At 35.0% G+C, this 23,560-nt stretch overlaps 1 protein-coding gene across 6 annotated transcripts; it reads left to right on the plus strand.

Annotated features, from left to right (window-relative positions):
* Window positions 1-846: 846 nt before the first annotated feature.
* LOC132050568 (myosin-6-like) lies at window positions 847-23,088 on the plus strand. 6 transcript variants are annotated; one of them, XM_059441919.1, is made up of 40 exons: window positions 1,865-2,188; window positions 5,223-5,351; window positions 5,576-5,719; window positions 5,822-5,967; window positions 6,432-6,588; window positions 6,932-6,990; window positions 7,075-7,234; window positions 8,516-8,665; window positions 8,763-8,899; window positions 9,191-9,337; window positions 9,488-9,589; window positions 10,485-10,542; window positions 10,633-10,734; window positions 11,459-11,496; window positions 11,651-11,777; window positions 11,872-12,042; window positions 12,148-12,279; window positions 12,363-12,472; window positions 12,545-12,605; window positions 13,417-13,594; window positions 13,674-13,879; window positions 14,054-14,173; window positions 15,008-15,106; window positions 15,748-15,960; window positions 16,068-16,207; window positions 16,307-16,415; window positions 16,511-16,555; window positions 17,102-17,182; window positions 17,279-17,449; window positions 18,615-18,770; window positions 19,213-19,392; window positions 20,077-20,205; window positions 20,316-20,386; window positions 20,466-20,565; window positions 20,656-20,712; window positions 21,608-21,664; window positions 21,764-21,844; window positions 21,938-22,020; window positions 22,604-22,729; window positions 22,767-23,088. In XM_059441919.1, exons 1-39 carry the CDS (start codon window positions 2,186-2,188, stop codon window positions 22,716-22,718), a joined length of 4,524 nt encoding a protein of 1,507 aa, XP_059297902.1. In that variant the 5' UTR covers window positions 1,865-2,185; the 3' UTR covers window positions 22,719-22,729; window positions 22,767-23,088. The 6 variants fall into 6 exon arrangements, with proteins under 6 accessions (XP_059297901.1, XP_059297903.1, XP_059297902.1 ...); XM_059441918.1 differs by lacking the exon at window positions 1,865-2,188 and adding an exon at window positions 847-968 and having other exon boundaries at window positions 22,604-23,088; XM_059441917.1 differs by having other exon boundaries at window positions 1,865-2,167; window positions 5,222-5,351; window positions 22,604-23,088.
* Window positions 23,089-23,560: the final 472 nt, after the last annotated feature.

The following is a 23,560-nucleotide window of genomic DNA, read 5'->3' on the forward strand; positions in this document are numbered from 1 at the left end:
TACAACCACGTTAATCACCATGATCTGCAGTCACCATCGCTAGTCATCATTTACATTTATCACTGTCACACAACCATCAATCACTTAACGATTACCATCACCATATATCTTATATCATCATTTTGATGACCATCCAAGCATTGTTAGCAATCATTATCATCCATCGCAATTTATTAGCTGTCATCACCAACGACCACCAACAACTATAAACATTAACCACTATTGCAAACTACAAAAAATATTACGCTGATATAGTATTAGATTTATTAGTATTTTATTTGAAATTTTAATTCAAATGTTAAAAATACAAATACTTTTAATTATTTAATATTTAAATTTTAATATATATTTATCTTTAGGTGTCATTTAAATCAGACATCTTAATATTTAAATATGTATTAAGACTAAGACGTTTTAATCTTAATACAAGTAAATAAGGTTAAGATGTTTAAGTCGACAGCTGAAGTAGCTAACCAATTGATGTAATAAAGCAAATCTACCATGGTGGACTTGGTATTCCATTATCTTGTTTCCCCATTGACTTTTAGTGACTTGGTATTTCGATACTTCAGTTACTACTCTTTAATTACAATTTGGACATTAAAAAATATTAATTAATGAACTTATTAGATGATAACCCCCAAACAAAAGAAACCAAAAAACAAATAAAACGAAAAGCCTCCATTTTTTTTTCCAGCTATTAATAGAGCAAACTTTAAACTTCTTTCCTTTTTACCCCCAAAAGTTTAAAATAAAACCAAATTGAAAGAAGTTCAGCTCACAAATCTTTTTTTTTTAAAAAAAAAATTGATTTATGGAAAGTTGAAGAATTAGAAGAAAGTTGAAGTTAAAGAGTAAAGTTGAAGTTGATCAGAAATTGAGTTGAATTTTTTAAGAAAATTGATTGATTTATTTATTCTATATGATTAAGAAGCTGCTTCAATAATCTATCTGATTGGATTAAAATGGTAATCAATTGCCATGCTTTTATTATTTTTATTTTTTTGGTTATTGATAAACAGCATTTGGTTGATTTTCAAGTCTTTCACATATTGTTATTGAGTTTAATTTTAATGTGCATTTTTAGCAGAAACTGGTTGAATTGTTGAATGAAATTGATTTGAGTTATTTAGAAAATGGTATTTGATTATAATCCTTTTTTTTTGGTTTGGTTATTGATATACAGCATTTTGTTGATTTTTCATTTTCACATTGTCTTAAGAGTAAAGTTTGAAGTTGAACAGAAATTGGGTTGATTTTTTGAAAGAAATTGATTGTTTATTTGTTCTGAATTCGGTTGATTTTTTATTTTTTTTAAATTCATTTACAGCTTGTTTGGATGGTTGTTACCTATTGTATTGTGTTGTTTGTTTAATTTTTTATAAATTCATTTACAGCTTTTTGGATGGTTGTTTTGTATTGTGTTGTTTGTTTAGATATAATGTTTTTTTTGTTGCTTTAATTTTATTGTATTTTAATATATATCTATCATTTAACGACCAAAAGTCCCATTTTAAATTTACAGAAAATATTTGGTGTTGTATTACCTTATTTTATTTTTCTCATTTTGTCCTTACTTATTATCTAATAATCATATTTTCTCCTTAACATATTATGTTCTTTTTGGTTATTGATATACAACATTTGGTGTTTCGGTTGATGACATAGTTTTTTGACGAGACTTGATGTAATAAAACAAATCTACCATGGTGGACTTGGTTTAAATTATTTTTTTCCCCATTGACTTTCAGGGACTTGGTATTTCAATACTTCAGTTACTACTCTTTAATTACAATTTGGACATTAAAAAATATTAATTAATGAACTTAGATCATAACCCCCCAACAAAGGAAACCAAAAAACAAATAAAACGAAAAGCCTCCATTTTTTTTCCAGTTCTTAATAGAGCAAACTTTAAACTTTAAACCTTAAACTTTAAACTTCTTTCCTTTTTACCCCCAAAAGTTTAAAATAAAACCAAATTGAAAGAAGTTCAGCTCACAAATCTTTATTTTTTTTTAATTGATTTATGGAAAGTTGAAGAAATAGAAGAAAGTTGAAGTTAAAGAGTAAAGTTTGAAGTTGATCAGAAATTGAGTTGAATTTTTGAAGAAAATTGATTGATTTTTATTTATTCTATATATGATTAAGAAGCTGCTTCAATAATCTATCTGATTGGATTAAAATGGTAACCAATTATCATCTTTTTTTTTTTTTTTTTTTTTTTTGGTTATTGATATACAGCATTTGGTTGATTTTCATGTGTTTAAAATATTGTTATTGAGTTTAATTTTAATGTGTATTTCAAGAAGAAACTGAGCTGAAGTTTAATTGATTTGAGTTTATTTAGAATATATATGTATATATATATATATATATATATATATATATATATATATATATATATATATATATATATATATATATATAGGAGTTGCGATTTTGCTCATTTGTTTTGCCATTTATTGATGTACAGCATTTGGTTGATTATCATGTCTTTAAAATATTGTTATTGATTTAATTTTAATGAATTTCTTTCTTTCCAAGAAAGTTTCTCAATTTTTTATTGAATTGAATTACATATTTAGTTTTCGGTAATGGTATTTGATTATGTTTTCCTGTTTTCCTCTTTTTGTTTTTTTTTCGAAACAGCAAAAGGTTATTGATATACAGCATTTTGTTGATTTTCTGGTCTTTGTTGTTGTTGTTGGTTGATTTTCATAACTTTGAAATATTGTCTTATTGAATTTGATTTAGTGTGTATTTCATTTTCATATTGTCTTAAGAGTAAAGTTTGAAGTTGAACAGAAATTGGTTGAATTTTTGAAGGAAATTGATTGGTTAATTGTTCTGTATTCGGTTGATTTTTCAGAAAATGTTATTCGATTATCGTCTTTTTTTGTTATTGATATACAGCATTGGTTGATTTTCATATATTTAAGAGATTGTCTTGTTGAGTTTCATTTAGTGTGTATTTCATTTTCACATTGTCATTTGGTCTGTTAATCATGGATATTTTTTTTAATCCTAACTTTTTGATTATTCTGGTCTCATTTGCTTTAGTAACTGATTTGGGCATGTTAAATATATGTTCTTTTGCAAAGTTACTATTCTAGGATCCAAGCTTTTGTTTTAAAAAACAGTAATTGGTATAAGTACTCTGTCCGTCCAGTTCTATGTTATAGTTTTCCACTGGTCATAGAGCTTATAAGATGTTAACTTTGACCTATATGTCAGTTTATTACTAATAGTGAAAGAAAATATTAGAGTACTAGCTGTAAATTTAGTTTGATATGAAAAATATCATAGCAAAGCTTAAAAGTTTTGATAGTTTGATGAATTCGAATTCTTGAAAGTTGAATAGAAATGGAATGGTCTCGTTTGCTTTAGTAACTGACTAAGGCTTGTTCATATATGTTCTTTTGCTAAGTTAATGTTCCAAGCTTCGAGCTTTGGTTTGAATCAACGGTAATTGGTACAAGTTTAATGAATATGAAGGAACTAATTTGAGTTTTGTTTCAACTACTTTGTCCATCAAATCCTATGTGTCCTATGTGAATTGTGATAGTTTTCCACTGGTCATAGAGCTTAAGATGAAATTTGACTTATGTGTTAATATACTAGTACTAATGGTAATATAAAATATTATAGGACCATCTGTAAAGTTAGTTTGATATGAAAAGATCGAAAAACTTTATTTCGTGCCTTACACAACTGACAGTAGTTGTGTGAGGCTTTCTTTTGTCTCACAGGTTGGTGGACCCGAATCTTACACTTTTGAGTCCATAAACTTTGGGTTTACTAACTTGTAAGACAAAATGAAGACTCACACAACTAGTGTCAGTTGTATGAGGCACAAAATATTTCTTTTTTCCAAAAAGTCATATCAAAGCATAAAATTCAAATATTTTGATGAATTTGAAATTTGAAAGTTGTATAGAAATGGAATAGTTTGAAACATTTGGGAAGTCCCCAAACAGAAAGTGAGTCATATAAATTTGGAAGATGGAGTATTAGAGTTATTTTGCTTTATTCTCAGCTAATACCTTCTGTAGCTCTTATACTCCATAAACTAATATTGTGAACTACTTTTCACGGAAAAAGTCTCATGCATCCTTTTTTTTTTTTTTGAATTGCTGCTAGTTATTAGTGGTTTTGCGTTCTTAATGGTGAGCAGATTGTCACACAACTTTCAGGCAGGATAAAGAGATTAACAAATTCTACATTTTTAGATGCAATCATGCACAGACCGAGCCAGAATTTCAAGTTTTTTTTTTTTTGATGACAAGGGAACCCGCAGCCGCTACCCTTTGGGTGCGCACAGGGTAAACCCCGCTCTTGTGTAATAGCCCGCAAACCACACAGGAGAGATAACCCGCACTAGGCAAGCCATGTGTGACAAGCTCGAGCTAGAAGGCAAATCCCCTGCTGTCGTAGGCAGGGGGTATCGAACCTGAGACCTCCATTATGGAAGCCCCATGCTCAACCAACTGAGCCACCCTTGCGGGTTCCAGAATTTCAAGTTTATGGCTTCTGAACTTGCTACTGAACCCATAACCCGTCTTAGTTACTGGTTTCGCAACTAAATATCTATACATATTTAACGGATATTTTATTCAAACACAGGGTCTAAGCAAAAGTCACTGGATTCGTCCGAACCCATAGCTAATAATCTAGCTCCGCCTTTGCAATCATGGCTATTTTCTAGTTCAAGTAGCTGGCACTTTCTGCATTCTTCATGTCTTCAATAAGTTCAGTGTCATGTAGCATTATGCCTATACTTTGGAAGACTTTATTTTATTCTTATTGCTTGGGTTGTTGATATCAGATAGGCCTTATTTTTTTGAAGCTGTCTGGCAGCATCAAATTGAATTCTTAACCATTTTGCTTATACATAAGGCCAGAATAAAGGAATACAAAGTACTCCCACTGTTTTGTCCCAATATACGTAACACTCTTTCATTTTTTCCAAAAAAAATGACACGTTTCTATATTTAGTAACAATTTGACTTTAAATTTCCCATTTTACCCTTAATGAGATGATTTATAGCCACACATATATATATGGCTTATTTTAGACCACAAGTTTTAAAAGTTTTGGTTTCATTCTTAAACTCCGTGCCAAGTCAAACACCTTGACATAAATTGGAGCTGAGGGTGTATCTATTATGGACATGATCACATATTACTTAATGGAGAATATTACATTGTTGGATTTGCAGGCTGTTTCCGTTAGCTTAGCAGTTGGATCACTTGTTTGGGTGGAAGATCCTGATGTAGCCTGGATAGATGGGGAGGTTTTAGAGGTCAATGGTGGAGACATCAAGGTTTCTTGTACTTCCGGGAAAACGGTACGCTTCTACATCGCTTATGGCATCAGATTGCACTTTATGGCATCAGATTGCACTAAGTAGTCAGTAAATGATAACTTGCTTCTTATTTTAAGTGATGCTCGAAATTAGACAAGGACCTGTATTGTATTGATCCCCCCATATTTTTGTAATGTTATCAACTAAGCAGATTTAGGGATGGACTGAATCTCGTTCCTCTTGTTTCTTGTTAATCTATTGTTCAGGTGGTTGTTAAGTCTTCTAATGTCTACCCTAAAGATGCTGAAGCTCCGCCGAGTGGTGTTGATGATATGACAAAGTTGGCTTATTTGCACGAACCAGGAGTCCTGCACAATTTAAAGACTAGATATGATATTAATGAAATATATGTGAGTTATGTGGTGTCACTTCGTTATTATCTTTTCATTTACCTTTTAATATTTGGAGAAGCTTAATGTTCACTGAACTAACCTTGTAGATGGTTGTTTCAGACATATACGGGCAATATACTAATTGCTGTCAACCCTTTTAGAAGATTACCTCACCTATATGATAGCCATATGATGGCCCAATATAAAGGTGCCACGTTTGGTGAGCTGAGCCCTCACCCTTTTGCTGTTGCAGATGCAGCATACAGGTCTGTGCTGCCCCATGTTTATCCTTGATTTTGCATTTTCAGTAGGGCTGGGAAAATGATTAACAAAAAAAGTAACCTCCCAATCCGACCCATTAGGCATGGGTTGGAGGACTGGCTTTTTAAAAATGGATGAAATATGGATATTAGCCATGTTATCCACTAAAAAATGGATATCGAGATGGATAATATGGATATTCATATTATCAATACTCATTCATGTGCTTGTTATTTTTCACGAGTGCTTGCTTTCTGGGAGTCTAAGCTTATTTTGGCTTTTTAACTTGTGTTCTCACTCTGAAACCATTGATAATATGGATGTCCATATTATCCATTGGTTAACCCATTCTTTATTTGTGTTAAATATGGGTGGGTCGGATGTTTTATCCGTTTTTAACCGTTTTCGACCAGCTCATATCCGATCCGACCCCCACGTTTGCCACTCCTAATATCCCCCATGGATGCAGACTTATGATCAATGAAGGAGTAAGTCAATCAATATTGGTTAGTGGGGAGAGTGGAGCTGGTAAAACAGAAAGCACAAAGCAATTAATGCGCTATCTTGCTTACATGGGAGGCAGAGCTGCAGTTGAGGGTAGAACAGTTGAGCAGCAAGTCCTGGAGGTAACATGTCGAGATCTTTTACCATAGGTTTTTGCAAAAAAGATTGTCCTTTTTCTTTTTTGGGTTTCCCATCTGGTGTCGGTACCCGCATTGGGGCCCCGACTAATCTGGGTTCGCGCTGTGTAAGGTCCATTTAAGGGGGAAGCGCTCCCTAACAGGATTTTTTCCATACTCAGGACTCGAACCCAAGACCTCTTGTTAAGGGTGGAGCAATCCTATCCATCCCACCACATCCCTTGTTGGTTTTTGCAAAAAAGATTTGCAACTCTGACAGTTGGGTGTCTTGCACAATTTGATGCTAGGTTTCAGGCTTAACGTTTAGCTATATTTGTGCATTTTGCAGTCAAATCCTGTTCTGGAAGCATTTGGTAATGCGAAGACTGTTAGAAACAATAACTCAAGGTGGACAGATGTAATTAGCTAACTTTTTTAGAGCATCTTGTATTATCACACATGGTTGTAATATATCTTACACTGAGATTGCAGTCGCTTTGGTAAGTTTGTGGAGATCCAGTTTGACAAGAAAGGAAGGATTTCAGGAGCTGCTATTAGAACATATTTACTGGAAAGATCTCGTGTTTGCCAAGTTTCTGATCCAGAAAGAAATTATCACTGTTTCTACATGCTTTGTGCTGCACCACCAAAGGTAATGCGCCAGTATCTACTTAAATAAATTGCTTTTGCTGAAGATGAGCCTTCTGAAACCACGGTGTATCTTTGTTTCTCCGTCAGAAATTCATTTCTACGCACATATGTTTCTCAAAGTGAAAAAAGTTCATGCTACTATCTAATAAAACTGAATACGGTGAGAAGTGGATTTTTATCATTGTTGAAACCAAATCTATCTTTTGCAAGTGAAACTCTCACAAAGGTAAGTTTGAGATCAGAAAAAAACTTTAGGCAACATTCTCTGCCTTGTACACCTAAATGCTTCATTCTATACACTTGATTCAATACGAGACTCGTCTCTCATCCCTTGACTATAGGAATCTGTCTCCATGAAAAGGGAGGGGGAGGGGGTCCACTAGAGTCAACTCTTGAATGACTTGGGAGAACAATCTCATTGATTTCAAGGGAGCCACTATGAAGAAGTTCCGGAAGTTGCAACGGACGCTTTGAGCTCATTTTTTTGCGACAGAGAACCCATCATCTGTGTTATCTGCAAGCACAAGTCTGGTTGAATCTGCCAATTATTCTTTCTGCTCCTATTTCATGCAACTGACAGAATTCTGATTGTGGAAATGCATAGAGGTTACTGCATCTCGAGGAAAACTTATGTAGAAACCTCACAATCCAATGTTGCAATGCACCTTCTGCAGCCATGAGAACCCCAAAATGAACAAAACGTATCCAAGCATCACCGGGATACTTTAATCCATCTGAAATCCATGTTGCCCGTAACAGGATAATACAATAACTCTTGCTGGAATAACATGCTTTAGTTTTTGTTAGCTCATTTGGGACATGCACCGCGCTCTCTCTAACAGTTTAAGCTTTTAGATGAGATGGTCACACACTTCAACATGGTGTCCGAGCAGACAAGTCCTAGGATCAAGTCTCGCTGCCACCCATTATCAAAAATAATTTCAAGTGCTTGGCTCATTATAAAAAAAAAAATAAAAAAAATCAAGCCCGCACGTGAGGGGGTGTATTGAGAATATAATTAAGTAAATAACAAGTGTGCTCTCTCTAACAGCTTAAGCTTTTAGATGAGATAGTCACATTTCAACTGTTAGAATAGCTGTATGAGAAGCTTCACATATAATACAATAAATTGGTCTAGGGAGCATCTTGTAACAACCAGTACAAAGGGTGGGGCGTTCTCATTCCCAGCCTTTTGTTGTTCTATACCTTAATTAAAAATTAGTACTGATCTGTTACATAGACTTAAAATTTTTACCAGTCTTATTCTGTTCTCAACTCTCAGGATACTCAAAGGTACAAGTTGGATAACCCTCGGTCATTTCATTATCTAAATCAATCAAATTGCTATCAGTTAGATGGGGTTGATGAATCCAAAGAATACCTAGCTACAAGAAGGGCAATGGATGTTGTCGGAATAAGTTCGGAAGAGCAGGTACGCCGGACGTTTGAAAAGTTGCAGAGACGGAAAAATATATTCAAGGGTAGAATTTCCGTAAGTGGTTACTTAACTATCTCTTGCAATTCCCCAGGACGCAATATTTCGAGTAGTGGCTGCAATTCTCCATCTTGGAAACATTGAATTTACAAAGGGGGAGGAGATGGACTCCTCAGCTCCCAAAGACGAAAAATCGTGGTTTCATCTAAGAACTGCTGCTGAGCTGTTCATGTAAGTGCTGAAAGTGGCTCATTGAAGTCAATTAGCATTCTGAATTACTAGCTGGAAGCTTTTCTCAAAGAGAAAAAGTGCAGCCCTTTTGAACTTTTAATATTGGGATGTTTTCATTTTTGGCCTGTCGGGCAAAATTAATTACAGGCGCTAGCCAAATATACAAAACCTATACACTGATTATGTATATTATATGTATATTTATACTTAATATGCAAAACACATACATTTACCGGCTAGTATGTTTTAGAGCGGTCCAAAAAATGTAATTATCCCTTTAATATTTCCTAGGTGTGACATGAAGGCTCTTGAGGATTCACTTTGCAAACGTGTTATTGTAACTCGTGGTGAAACCATCACCAAATGGCTGGATCCGGAAGCAGCAGCCATCAGTAGAGATGCTTTGGCAAAAATAGTATACTCAAGATTGTTTGATTGGTTAGCTTTAACTTTACTGGGCAGTCAGTGAATCAGATCATCAGTTATCTGCTATGTACCTGATGCATTTACTACTTTTTTACAAAATTTATCAAGCATATTCAATGATGACTCCAATTTTTAACCTGTGCTCTTTAATTTCAATTTCAGGCTGGTGGATAAGATTAATAGTTCAATCGGTCAAGATCCAAATTCGAAGTCTTTGATTGGCGTGCTGGATATTTATGGATTTGAGAGTTTCAAGACTAACAGGTGCTTGACTGGTATGCCTGTCTGTTTGGATTGTATGACATGTGTTCTTCTCGAATGAACTATGTAAATTGCCTTAGCATATCCACATGCAGTCCATTTTTATTAAGCTTTGGATTATTTGGTGTCTTGTCTTTATCATCTTTAGCACACTTCACAGGACTCATAGTAAAATTTCCATGAGCACCACATTGCCAATTTCACAACCCTTTATTTGCTATGACCTAGTCTTTGCTTTCTGGTGCCTGATACATGAGTTATGAGTCAGTTTGATGCATCCTACTGCCTCTTTGTTTACTTGTCGCCTAAAGAGAAGTTTCAAATTCATAAAATATTGTCACACAGGTTCTCTTTTTCTGTCATTGAATTAGATAGGCATGCAACCCTTAGGCTGGGCTCAAAGGGGTGAAATTGCTCCTATAATCTTAAATAGGAAGCTGTTATTAACTTCATGCTGAATGAAAAATATTTCTTTCGTGTTGTTTTGAAGGTTCTTGAGCTCCGTCTATTTTAATTTAATGTTAAACTAGACAAATGAGTTTAGGGTTGCTCTATCATCAGACCTTCAAGTGTCAAAGTGCTTTGAATCACATTAGGAGTCGCTCTTAAGTCTGATACAAAATCAATCAAACTACGTTGTATTGGGACTTAGGGTCATGCTGTTTAGGTAATAATGTGGCTTTCTTTCTGGAGGGCAATAATATTGAAATTTGTGGACATCTTCATGGCATGCACTTTCTAATTTTGTACTATTTGCTTCAAAAACAGACTACAATATCAGTTTTTTATTCCAAAAGATGACTAGTCATGGACCTGGCTTTGTAGATTGTTTCATATTTATGATGCTGTTTATTTCTGCAGCTATTAATCATACTTCTGATGCTCTTTGTTTATGCAGCTTTGAACAATTCTGTATCAATTTGACAAATGAGAAACTTCAGCAGCACTTCAATCAGGTTCTGGTTATTTCCTCATCTTTGAGTTTGTTGAATGAGATATCATTACTACTGTACGCATCTTTATCATACCTGCATGTGGTTTGTCAGCATGTTTTCAAAATGGAACAAGAAGAGTATACAAAAGAAGAAATTGACTGGAGCTACATTGAGTTCATTGATAATCAAGATATTCTGGATCTCATAGAAAAGGTTTGTGGTTAAGATTGGTTTTTACTTCTTACATTTGTTTGCTTGTAATGACTTCACATTATCTATTTTCAGTGTATATGACCCAATTAAAAAAAATCTGTTCCTTGTGCACTTTGATGCAATATGTCCAGTCTCAATACTTTTCTTACTCTCCTTCATTTCCATTTGTAAAATCCTTTACATTTACATACATCAGATTGTTTCCTTAAGAATATGTTGTCTTCTCCAAGAATTATATTTCAGTTATATATGCTTGATCTTGACTATAAGTTGAAGGTTGCAGCTCTATTTAAACAAAAAAGCTGGAAGTTGCAGCTGATAAAGTTTAGATGAGATTCGCTTAGAGATGTGTTTTCCGTTGATAACAGTAATAATAGTTACCGCAAGACTTAGCAATCAAAGAAGAGAACATATAAAAGAGAGGTTAAAAAATGCTGAGATATGCAAATGTTTCGATTTCAGCAAGAAAAGCCAGAAAATTTGTTTTAGCATTGAAGGCTGAAATCACGCTTTTCTGTAAGTTGGCTCGACTCAAGGGAGCTAAGTGCCTGAAATCTTGTTTTTGACAAAAATACCTGCAACAGATGTTCCATATAAATCTCCCTTTTGTGATGATGTTGATTTCATTTTCTTATTTTGCATAATTTTTCATTGATGGACCAAGATTTAATTCTTTCCTTTGTTTCTCCAGTAACATATTTTAACAGTTTTTTTTCTTGCTCAGAAACCAGGAGGTATCATAGCACTCCTTGATGAAGCTTGGTAAGCTGATGAATGAAGAACTATTTTTTTTTTTCAGTAGCTTTTCTTATTCTTCATTCTCATTGTTTCGATCCACATCCCTTCTTTTTGTCCCTATTTATGCTCATTTCTTTGGGCATAGTATATTCAGACTGCTGTTGTTTTGTTGTTGCAGTATGTTTCCAAGATCAACTCATGAAACATTTGCTCAGAAGCTCTATCAGACTTTCAAAGACAATAAACGATTCAGCAAGCCCAAGTTGGCTCGTACTGACTTCACTGTTTGCCATTACGCTGGTGATGTAAGTCTTTTCATATACCGTAAAAAGTTTCGTGCTTAGATCTTCAATTTTTATCCTGAAGCCGTGGATAACTATACATGCTCTTTTCTTACAGGTCACATATCAAACGGAATTGTTTCTGGATAAAAACAAAGATTATGTTGTTGCTGAACACCAGGCACTCCTGAGAGCTTCAAAGTGTTCTTTTGCATCTCGTTTGTTTCCAAAATCAGTAGAAGAATCCTCAAAACAGTCGAAGTTCTCTTCTATTGGCTCTAGCTTCAAGGCATGTTTGCATCTTTTTTATAACGAATTTTTCTCTTTTCTTTTTCATCTATGTAATTACAGAGAGCATATTGAATCATCATTTGTTCTATTATATACTTTGCAGCAACAACTGCAGTCTTTGCTTGAAACTCTGAATGCAACTGAACCCCATTATATTCGATGTGTGAAGCCAAATAATCTTCTAAAGCCCTCTATCTTCGAGAATCACAATGTTCTGCAACAGCTGTGCTGTGGGGTAAGGAAATGTGTTGAATCTTTTCACATTGGTGTCATAACTGTGAATCGAACGTTTCTGCTCACTGTTTTTTTCTTCTGTAGGGAGTGATGGAAGCAATAAGAATAAGCTGTGCTGGATATCCTACTCGGAGACCCTTTTATGAATTTTTAGATCGATTTGGCATCCTTTCACCTGAAGTTTTAGACGGAAGGTACCAATTTACCTTGTAATATTTGATCAGATTGACCATGGGTTCTGATTTTGTCTGACTAACTCATGACAGTACGGACGAGGTCACTGCATGCACACGCCTTTTAGAGAAAGTCGGTCTTCAAGGTTATCAGGTAATACATCACTTTATTTAAAGTTATAATTTTCCCAGTTCATTTCCGTAATTTTGGAGTCTCTTATTAATTTCAGGCTATAGCATCAATGGACAGAAAGTGTGCTTTTATTCTATTAACTGACATCTATCTAGCACATTTTAGCACATTCTTCATCCGGTAAAATGTTTAAAATGGAACGACTGAAATTCATTAAACATTTTTTTTTTTTGGATAAAAAGTAATGTTTAAAGAATTTCAGTCGTTCCATTTTGCATTTGTTGCACACCTGAATCCTATCAGGCTTTTGGTAGGTTAAAAGAAAGTAGAATGCAGATGTTTGGTGAATAATAAATCTGTAAATTCTTTTGCCTTTCTGGTGGCCTCGTGCTTTCTTCCTTTGTAGCAGTTCTTTATTTTAGGTATTGTTAGTTGGTCAGATTGTTCAGTTGTATTATACGCTCCTCTTTCTTGTTTTTTCTTGTAAATTCCTCGTGGATGCACTGTGACCTTCTTTAGTTTTTGAAATTTTCTAGTTTTGAGTCTTTACTGATCATGATAAGTGCATATCTCTTTTCATAAGTCTAGTATTTTGTTCATCATCTTCTTCCCAGAGTTCTTTTGGTTCTTGTTTTATAATCATATGCAAATGCAGAAGATCGTTGACTTTTATAGCCACAAGCATTAACTTAATGTATGGCACATATTTAATACCTTTTTTTGTCTTTTTACTTAGATCATGTGTAGCATATTTCATTCTTTTATTGATCTAAAAAGGAAGAAAAATAAAGGCTTCAGGAAAGCCAATCATTGTTCCGTTTTGCCTTTGCAGATTGGTAAAACAAAAGTGTTTCTAAGGGCTGGTCAGATGGCAGAACTAGACACTCGCAGGACAGAGGTGTTGGGGAGATCTGCGAGCATCATTCAGAGGAAAGTTCGTTCGCACATGGCTCGAAAAAGTTTTACGTTTTTACGTCAGTTGGCAATAAGGATACAATCGATGTGCAGAGGTAGTTCATTTGCTAAATGCTTGGCTTTCTGGTTACTAGATTATAAATCTGTCAATGTTTTTATCTCTTGTTGTTACAGGAGAACTTACTCGGCGTGTATACGAGAGCTTGCGGAGAGAAGCAGCTTGTCTGAAGATCCAGACAGACGTGCGCATGCATCTTGCTAGGAAGGGTTACAAAGAATTGTGCTCTGCTGCCATTTCGATTCAGACTGGAATGCGTGGGATGGCTGCACGCAATGAAGTACGATTCAGAAGGCAGACAAAAGCTGCCATTATCATTCAGGTGACTTTTAGTAATGAAGAATAATCCTTTGGAAATTTTGAGATAAATTTCTAATTAAGAATCAATAGACTATTTGGTATAGTTCTCCTTGCTGCTATTGCTCTACCTATGTATTAACTCAATGCCCTGGAAGCTGTGACTCAATTCCTAATGGTCCTCATGCTATATGCGCAGAGTCATTCTCGCGCATTCATGGCCAGGTTGAAGTACAAGAAGCTCAAGAAAGCTGCTATTACCACTCAATGTGCTTGGAGAGCTAGAGTGGCGCGTGGGGAATTACGGAAACTTAAGATGGTGATATCTCATTCTTCATCTCCTCTTTGTATTCTTTGTCGATCCCAAGGTTTTTAACTGCTGCAGCCATCTGTTAGAGTCTGTATTCTGAGTTTATACACAGCTTAAATTTCTTGGATATGTTAATATATTAGATTACTGTATGCTCGGTTTCAAAAATAAATAAGTGTTAGATTACTGTATGCTTAAATCCTGTGGAAACTAACTGCAGTTATGCTTCTCACTTCATGCTTACATCAAATTTAGAGCTCTAAATTTTCTTTTCTGCTTTCGGCCATTCGGACTTGGAGTGAATACTTTGAAGGGAATCGGCATTAACTTCTAAAATAAGCATTTAAGATAACTGGACTACCTTCAAGAACTTGCAAGCTATAGTACACAACTGGAGATGTGGCTCTTAATAAAAATTAGGGACTTATTTTTGCAGCCATTAGAGTCTTGGAGTTCAGAAGTCATCATGCCATGCTCGGAGGGTTGCATTTTGTCGAGTTCCCCTACGGCCAAGTCAGCTTTGCTTTTTTAGATCCACTAATTGTTGTGCGAGACAGATAGTTTTCGACGATATTTTTATATATTCATCCAGATTTGATTTATTTCACATTTCAGTGCCAACTCATTTAACATTCAATAGTTAATATCTTCTAGGGAAATCCCCCGTGTTAAATTTATCAATACAAAGGCAAGTTTTTGCATTTCATACGTCGTGCTCTGTTTAAACAAGCAACATGATAGTTGACTCTTTTCCTATTACTGTTCTGTTGATTGAATATCTATTTTTGCTCTTAAACAGTTTCATTTATATTCGGAGTTTGATTCTAACTTATTTCTGCATAGGCTGCACGGGAGACTGGTGCACTCCAAGCTGCAAAGAACAAATTAGAGAAGCAAGTTGAAGAATTAACTTGGAGACTACAGCTGGAGAAACGCATGAGGGTGAGTAGATCAAAATTATTTATCTTAAGATGCTACTGTGCGCTATTCTTCAACCAATTTTTATATTCAATCATCTAGAGCACATACTATCCTAGAGGAACTCGATCTTGAAATAATGCTGTATGATGGACTTGTTGAAAGCTTTTTTATTGGTAGAGTGTAAGTCTAGTACTGTAAATCCTCATATGTATCCATGTTGATCTGTTAAGCTGTGGAAGGAAAAACAAACTTGTTAACTAGGGTAAAGTTTTTCACGATGTATCTTAGAGCAGGAATAGTTACATCATACATGCTATTGTATAACCGTATTTGATGAAGGAAACACAAACAAAACCACTGCTGATTGAGGAATAGGGTGACTTTCTTCTGGTTTGTGTCTCACAAGCTGCATCATTGTCAACACGACCTCTGTGAGATTGGAAGCACATACAGACTCCCTATTTAGTCGAAGTGGTTAAAGTATGAAGAAAAATGGACCATAATTATAGATGGGCTTAGTTGACTAGAAGTATTTGCTTCTGTCAAAGTGGAATAGGAATATAAGACAATGGTAATAAGAAAATAAGCTGATTCCATCTCTACCACTGTATGCTTTTAAGTGTCTGCCTTCCAGTTTAAACATTTTAATTATGTTCTTGTAGGCTGACATGGAAGAAGCAAAAACACAACAAAATGCGAAACTGCAATCTGTTTTGGAAGAAGTCCAACTTCAGTTCAAGGAAACAAAAGAAATGCTTGTCAAAGAACGTGAGACTGCAAAAAAGGCGGCAGAGAAAACCCCTATTATGCAGGAAGTTCCAGTTGTTGACCATGAAATGATCGATAAACTTAGTGTTGAGAATGAGAAGCTAAAGGTAGGTTTGTTGAAACTAGGGAGCTAAGTGTAAATGACTTGCTTGTATTCACTGGAGCTACTTGCATCCAGATTTTGATAATCCCTTCCCTTTTTTTCCGATATTAGGCTTTGGTAAGCTCTCTAGAAAAGAAGATTGATGAGACAGAAAAAAAATATGAAGAGACAAGCAAACTTAGTGAGGAGAGGTTGAGGCAGGTGATGGATGCAGAATATACAATTGTTCAGTTGAAGACTACTATGCAAAGGTTTAATGAACTTCTGTCAAGTTTTTTATACCGACAGGCTCGTGAATACAACTCAATGTAATTTTTTTTTCTATTCGTCATTGCGTTTTCTGCTTATAGGTTCCAGGAAAAGAATTTTGACTTGGAATCCGAGAACCAGATTCTTCAGCAAGCCTTGTTAACCCCTGCCAAGCAGGTGTCAGATCATTCGCCTAGTTTGGCTTCCAAGGTATTTGCCTTTAAAATTCATTAGTTTCCTTTCCTTCCCTTCACTCTTTCCCTTTGACAAATACCACCTATTACGTTGACAATATGTAAATGCAGATAGTAGAAAATGGCTACCATCTCAAAGAAGAAAATAGAACATCTGTAAGATACTCTTTTCTTGTCACCCTGCAACATCATATCAAGTACAGGTAAAAAATAGGCAGGTTTTGTCAAACTTGGGCGAGTCAAAATGGTTCAAATCAATAAATGGATCATGATCCAACCAACCCGAAAGTTGGTTGGGTCAAGATGGGTCAAATAATGAGTCATAATCCATCCACCCAAACATGACCAAACCTTCCCTCCTTTTTATTTTGGCTTTCGGGAAAAATATGTGAAATCTAATATATTTTTCTTAAATTATTAGCTCATGTCTTCCAAATTTACTTAATTGTTAATTCCCAATCTCCACACTTGATTTTGTATGTTTGGGTTTGTATTGCATTTTGACCCGTTTGACCCAATAGTTCGAAGGATCATTTCGGATTCAACCTGTTGGCTCAAATAAAAAAAGGGATCATAATCCAACACGTTTGCAATAGGGTGGGTTGAGTGGATTACTAAAAAATGGATTGATCACACTAACGACCAGAAAGTTGTCAAACTCCAATTTGTGCTCCATGCTAATGAGAGGATTGACTTTTGCAGGACCCACCAAGTTCAACACCTGCTAAAAAAGTTGAAACCCCTAATAGCAAGTTAAGGAGGCCTCCTATTGACCGACAACGTGTATGTACTCCCCTGGGGAACCTTTCATGTCATATTTTTTAAAGTTTTGGTGAAGAAGTTTTTTGTTAACTGATATGTTGGTGGACCATGCTGCAGGAAGACATTGGTGCACTCATTGAATGTGTGATGAAGGATGTCGGATTCAGTCAAAGCAAACCTGTTGCAGCTTTTACCATCTACAAATGCCTTCTTCACTGGAAATCTTTTGAAGCAGAAAAGACTAGCGTGTTTGATCGTTTGGTGCAGATGATTGGTTCTGCCATTGAGGTAAATTTAGTTTTAATTATTATTATTATTTTATTTTTTTTGCCATTGAGGTAACTAGATGGAGAATTGCGAGCATTTGACTTTAATATCACGTCTCCTGGATATTGGGGTAAAACAACGATAGAAACAATACAGTAAAATGTTTTTACCTGGTTTTATTGACACTAAGTTGGAAAATAGCGCAAAGCTTCAACAGGATTTCATTATAAGCTACTCCTGATTTCACGCAACTACCTGCTGTCCTTGCAGCATTTGATAAAAAGTCAAATAGTCAATCTACTTCCACCGTTGGTTGTCGCATAGCGTTTATTTAAATCATCATTGGGAGAGTGTCACTATGATATTCATCAACAAGGCTAGTAGCATCATAACTTATTCCGAAGAAAAAATGTTTATCAGTGTTATAATCTCATGAGTCATATTATTTGCACCAAAACATTTGGTTTAGTTTTAGTTTAAATAGAGCATTCCGATAAATTTTTTGATGTAATTGATATTTCATTGGTGTGGATATTTATTTGTGTGCTGGAAAATCATATGATAACGTGTCAAGAAAAATCATTTGGTGGGTGCTCGAGAAGCAAAAAATTCATACCAACTATATGAAGGATATGTACAAAGGAGCATTCGCCACAGTCTAAATAGTGGGTGATATAGAGGAGTATTCCAATAAAAATGGGTTTACACCAAGGATCTAACTTGATGCATACTAATTGCTATTGATAAGCTGTTAACTGGCAAAATCAGCGAGAAAGTCAACCAGAAGTTAGAATTATGGAGAATTACTTAGTAAGGGTTTAGGATAAGTAGAACTAAAACAAAGTATGTCTCGCTGCAATTGTAACCCCCCATAAGAAGAATGAAGGTGAAGTGAGATTTGACAGAATTATGCTGCCTACATTAAAATAATTAAGAGTGCGAGTATTTCAGCTCTTACGTTAATCCCCGTGAATACCATTATAACCTGCATTATTATTAAAGCATGTATAAGGACTGTTATCTGTGTCACTCTGCTGCATTGTGATGAATTCTTATAATCTTCAAAAATGACTCCTAAGGCGATAAGAAGACAGGAAGGCGATTAATTTCTTGAATTTTGGAGTTTCATGTTTCAGTAGACTTAATGCAAACCAGAAACATGATGAAAAGTCTCTACTAATTGCAGAATCAAGATAGCAATGACCACATGGCATACTGGCTGTCGAATACCTCGACATTGTTATTGTTAATCCAAAAAAGCTTGAAGCCAGACAGTGCAGTTGGTGCAACTCCTACCCGTAAACTACAGCCTGCAACATCCCTGTTTGGGAGAATGACAATGGTACGGAAACTTTCCATTTTGAGTCAATTCTTGCTTTGAAACTGATTTATAGCCTGTTTGGCCAAGCTTCTCCAAGGCCAAAAGTGCCTTTTTTTTTTCTTTCAAAGTTGAGGTGTTTGGCCAAGCTTTTAGGAGAAAAAAAAGTGCTTTTGAGTATTAGCCGAAAAAAAAGTAGTTCCTCCTGAAAGATTTTTCTTTTTTCGAGAATATACACTTAGAAGCACTTTAAAAGTTTGGTCAAACAATAATTGCTGCTCGAAAGTGCTTTTCAAATTGATTAGTCAAACACAAACTGCCTTTCACCAAAAGTACTTTTCTGAAAAGAACTTTTCAAAACTGATTTTAGAAGCTTGGCCAAACAAGCTATTAGGTACTAAGAGCTTAGCTGTAGCAGTTATGCTTCCATGTATGTATTAACTGATTGTGCTGTTCTTGTTTTCAGGGATTTCGCTCGTCCACTTCCGATGTCAATCTTGCTGGTGGTGCAGTGCACCAGGTTGAAGCCAAATACCCAGCTCTGCTTTTCAAGCAGCAGCTTACAGCATATGTAGAGAAAATTTACGGAATTATTCGTGATAACTTGAAGAAGGAGTTAGGGTCCCTTCTTTCCTTATGCATCCAGGTATGTTGAATCTTACAAACTGCAATCCACGGTCTTCAATTAAAATAGTCTTTCTCTATTTATGCATGTTCCTTTTTGCCTTATGCTTCCAAATCTTCAGGATGCTTCTAAGATGATACTGCACAATAGAAATCTGTAAATTTTTTCTACTTAATGATTTTACTTCTTGATTAAATTCTTTTTAGACGATCATCAGTGTTATCCTGTAAGCAGAACCATGGTAATTTAACAAGTATTACATGATGTAAAATATATGCACTCTTCGAAGGAAGAGATAGATCTTCAATTTTATCATTTAGTTTATTCGCATAATAATATGTTTGGTATCACCTATATGGATATTTGTTTCCATTTTGTTCTATTTTTCACTAAGTCCACATAAATTCCGATAGGACAAAGCATAGAAGTGTAAAATTTGAATAATATAATGAATTTGAAATTGTGAAAATTATGAAAGTTATATTAAAATGGGATGGTGACAAACATTTGTTGACATTTCTGTAATTTTTCTTCACTTCTATCGTTCTTTCACCTGTTTTCAAATGTTTTCTTGTGATATATTCAAATTTATCACCGTAATTTATTTTCCTTGTCAATTATTTGTATTGTGGAGCAAAGGTGAACATTATTTTGTCTATTAACGCCTTCAATTTTCCGCATAGTGTGTGATATGTTGAATTTCAGGCACCCAGGACCTCCAAAGGAAGTGTGCTAAAGTCTGGTCGATCCTTTGGCAAAGATTATTCAATAAATCACTGGCGGGGAATAATTGAATGTCTCGATTCTCTTCTCTGTACAATGAAAGAAAAATTTGTATGGACTCACAGACCTTTATCTCTTTCTCTATCTTTTTTCAGACCTTTATGTCTTTCTCTATCTTTTAGTCATAAGGAAAGCTAACGTTTGCTGCCTTTCATTCTCAGATGCCTCCAATTCTTGTTCAGAAGATATTTAGTCAAGCCTTTTCGTACATTAATGTACAGCTTTTTAACAGGTGACCGGGGTTTTCTTGTCTAAGTTGTCTTTAGTTATTTGTCTACTTAACTAATCTCAGATAAATTATGCAATTGTAGTTTTCTTCTTCGTCGGGAGTGTTGTACGTTCAGTAACGCGGAATATGTTAAATCTGGTTTGGCTGAGCTAGAGTTGTGGTGCTGCCAAGCAAAGGAAGAGGTAATTTATGGTTCACTATTATCACCTAAATGATTTATTTAAAAAAAAAAATCTAATTCCCTTTTTGTTTCGTGTATTCCTGGCTTGCAGTATGCTGGCTCATCCTGGGATGAACTCAGACATATAAGACAAGCTGTTGGATTCTTGGTACGTTAATATATATTTCAATTTTTCTTTTTTAACATTTTTCTTCTTGTATCATTGGTTAGTAGTAGTAATTAACTTAGCATAAGTCAAGTTTTTAAGGCTGGGCTTATGTCACCACTAAAAAATCGCTATTTTTCCACTGAATTTCAGTGGCTATTCCCACATATATATTGATTGAATCAGTGAGAGAAGAAAAAATAGTAGTGTTTTCACACGGAAAAATTAGGAGTTTCCCAGCGTTTCAATGGGAACCTGTTTCCCACCATGCATTTTCCCAGTGAGCTGGTTCGGTGAGAATGAGGTGGGAAAATCATGTTTTATAACACAAATTTCCCACTGATTTTCGGTGGGAAAAGCCCCTGTTTATAATAGTGTGTTGAAAGAGTCAGACGTGGGCTTAATTTGCACATCCACGCTGCAAGGTTATTTAATGCCAGATTTTAAGAAACTTTCACTTATTAATTTATCTTTAATACTGTTATTTGATTTTGGTAGTCTAAGCTCCTCTGGTTCCATCTATCTATTTAAATGTGACATCTGTATTTCCTCTTATCCCTTTTTATTATTGTGAAGTACTTCATTTAATCCGGATGAAAGTGTTTGAGCAAGTAGATATTATTTACTGTGTAAGGAAAAAGTTATGAGACATCGTGTCTGGAAATGAATTTGTGGTCAGCTAAATAGCTGAAGTTTTCCTTGAGGTATTTTGGTTACTCACTAACTTCGTATGCTTCAGCGTAGAATTGTGGCTATTATGACTTGGCTGTTGCAAGATAATTGTTGCTTTTCCTTTTTTTTTCCTAATTACGAGAATTTGCTTATGTCTAGAATTTTACTTATGCAACGCAATCCACCGTTGATATGGAGCTTTCTGTTTATTGTTACTCTTTTGCAGGTTATACATCAGAAGTACAGAATTTCGTATGATGATATCACTAATGATTTGTGTCCTGTAAGTCCTTTTTCTCTATCAAAATTAGCTTTGCTGCGAGCCCATTGTTATGTAATGCATATGTAGAAGACTTAAAAATGTGAAATTCGGGTGTTACAGGTTCTCAGTGTCCAGCAACTTTACAGAATCTGTACTCTTTATTGGGATGACAAATACAATACACGAAGTGTGTCCCCAGATGTAAGTTATGAGTTGCTGATGGTGTTTTGCGATTAAAGTGCATGTTCATATCAGTAATAGTTGAATGAGGGAGTTTCCCTTTTTTCCTGACAGGTTATATCTAGCATGAGGGTACTTATGACAGAGGAATCAAACAACGACGAGACGAACTCTTTTCTATTGGATGATAACTCGAGGTAAGAAACTATTCAGTGTTTAGAAAAGTAAATCCTCTGCAAATTTGGCAGAACAAATTGGTCCTGGATGCTTCTAATGACGTGTCCTTAGGAAGTGTGCTATTATAAATTGAACCAGGAAGCTTTCTTTATGTACAATGTGGATGAGTACTAGGCTATTCTTCTAAATAAGCCAACCTATCTATCTTACAAAACTGTGTTCTTGTTTTCCTTAATTTCTTTACACTAAAAGCATAAGCGAAAGGAAAAGGAACTCTTCATTTTCCTTCTATTGCCTTGAGACATCCTCAAGGGGAGTCAACATCTATTATGTGTACATCAAAAATAACTATAACCTTGTACATACAATGTAACTTTTCGACCAAGGGGGTACCCCTTTGCGCCCCCTTGCTGTAGTGATACAAAACAAGGACACAAAATATGTGTTTATGCTTAGACGGCATGGATATTTTTGAAAGCTAATTTCTCAGTTTAACAACTACCATCTCTTCCACCTACTAAACTTCTGTTCAAATGTTAAACTGGCGATCAAAAATTTTAATTTGAGAAGCTAGTGCTAACCAATGCATATTTGCAAGTGCAGCATCCCATTCTCAATTGATGAGGTTTCAGATTCACTTCAACTCAAGGATTTCGCAGATGTCAAACCTGCTACTGAACTTCTTGAGAATCAAGCCTTCCAATTTTTACATGAGTGAGGCCTAGGAACACCAAGATTTTCTCGTGTTTGCGCGATAGTTTATTGTACCATCCTCGACAGACATCCTCGATTTCTTGTAAATTCATCTTTTCCTTGTTCAATCTTTCCCCCAATATAGCTTGATTTAATGTAGTACTTTTTTGGTTTATAGTTGTAATTGTTCATAGCAAAAGGTGCAGTGTGTGAGCAGTTGAGCTTTGTATTTCTTTTGGTGGGCCAAAGAACAACACCAATTTTTTTTTAAAAAAAATTGGGAGCAAAGCATATTGATTATATTGAATGGTGTAAACGTTTTGTATCCTATCCAATTTACCGTGTAATGAAAGAGTAGCCTGAAATAGGGTAGTGTTTTCAAGATTTTTGAAAAACTTTGTGGTTTTTTTGGAAGCATACATACCCCCCCCCCCACCCCCCCCCTCTTCCCCGTTAATAGTTTGGTCGAAAATGCCCCTGTCGTTACCTGATTGAGCCAAAAATGCCCTATTTCACATAAAACATTAACAAAAGACTAATAAGGGCATATTTGGACCTAAACGCATACTTTAAGGGCATATTTGGTCCAACTTAATTAGTTTCTAACTGCATTTATGTAACAACCTATGAAGTTGCATTTATGAAGCAATTTGGATATAAATTGTGGTGAATTTTCTCACGAATTTAAGGCGTCACATTATGAGTCATTTTAAAACAACTTAATGTGCCATTTTGTACAATTTAAATTAAAAGTTACGGGTAAGACACAACAATCTTGATGTCATAAAACAAGAAAATTCATTATGTAATGAATTCTGCGTTCTTGCTGCTAATATTATCTATCTTATTGATTAATCAAAGTAGTCT

Source organism: Lycium ferocissimum, chromosome 3 (genome assembly GCF_029784015.1).
Source record: "Lycium ferocissimum isolate CSIRO_LF1 chromosome 3, AGI_CSIRO_Lferr_CH_V1, whole genome shotgun sequence".
Lineage (NCBI taxonomy): Eukaryota > Viridiplantae > Streptophyta > Magnoliopsida > Solanales > Solanaceae > Lycium > Lycium ferocissimum.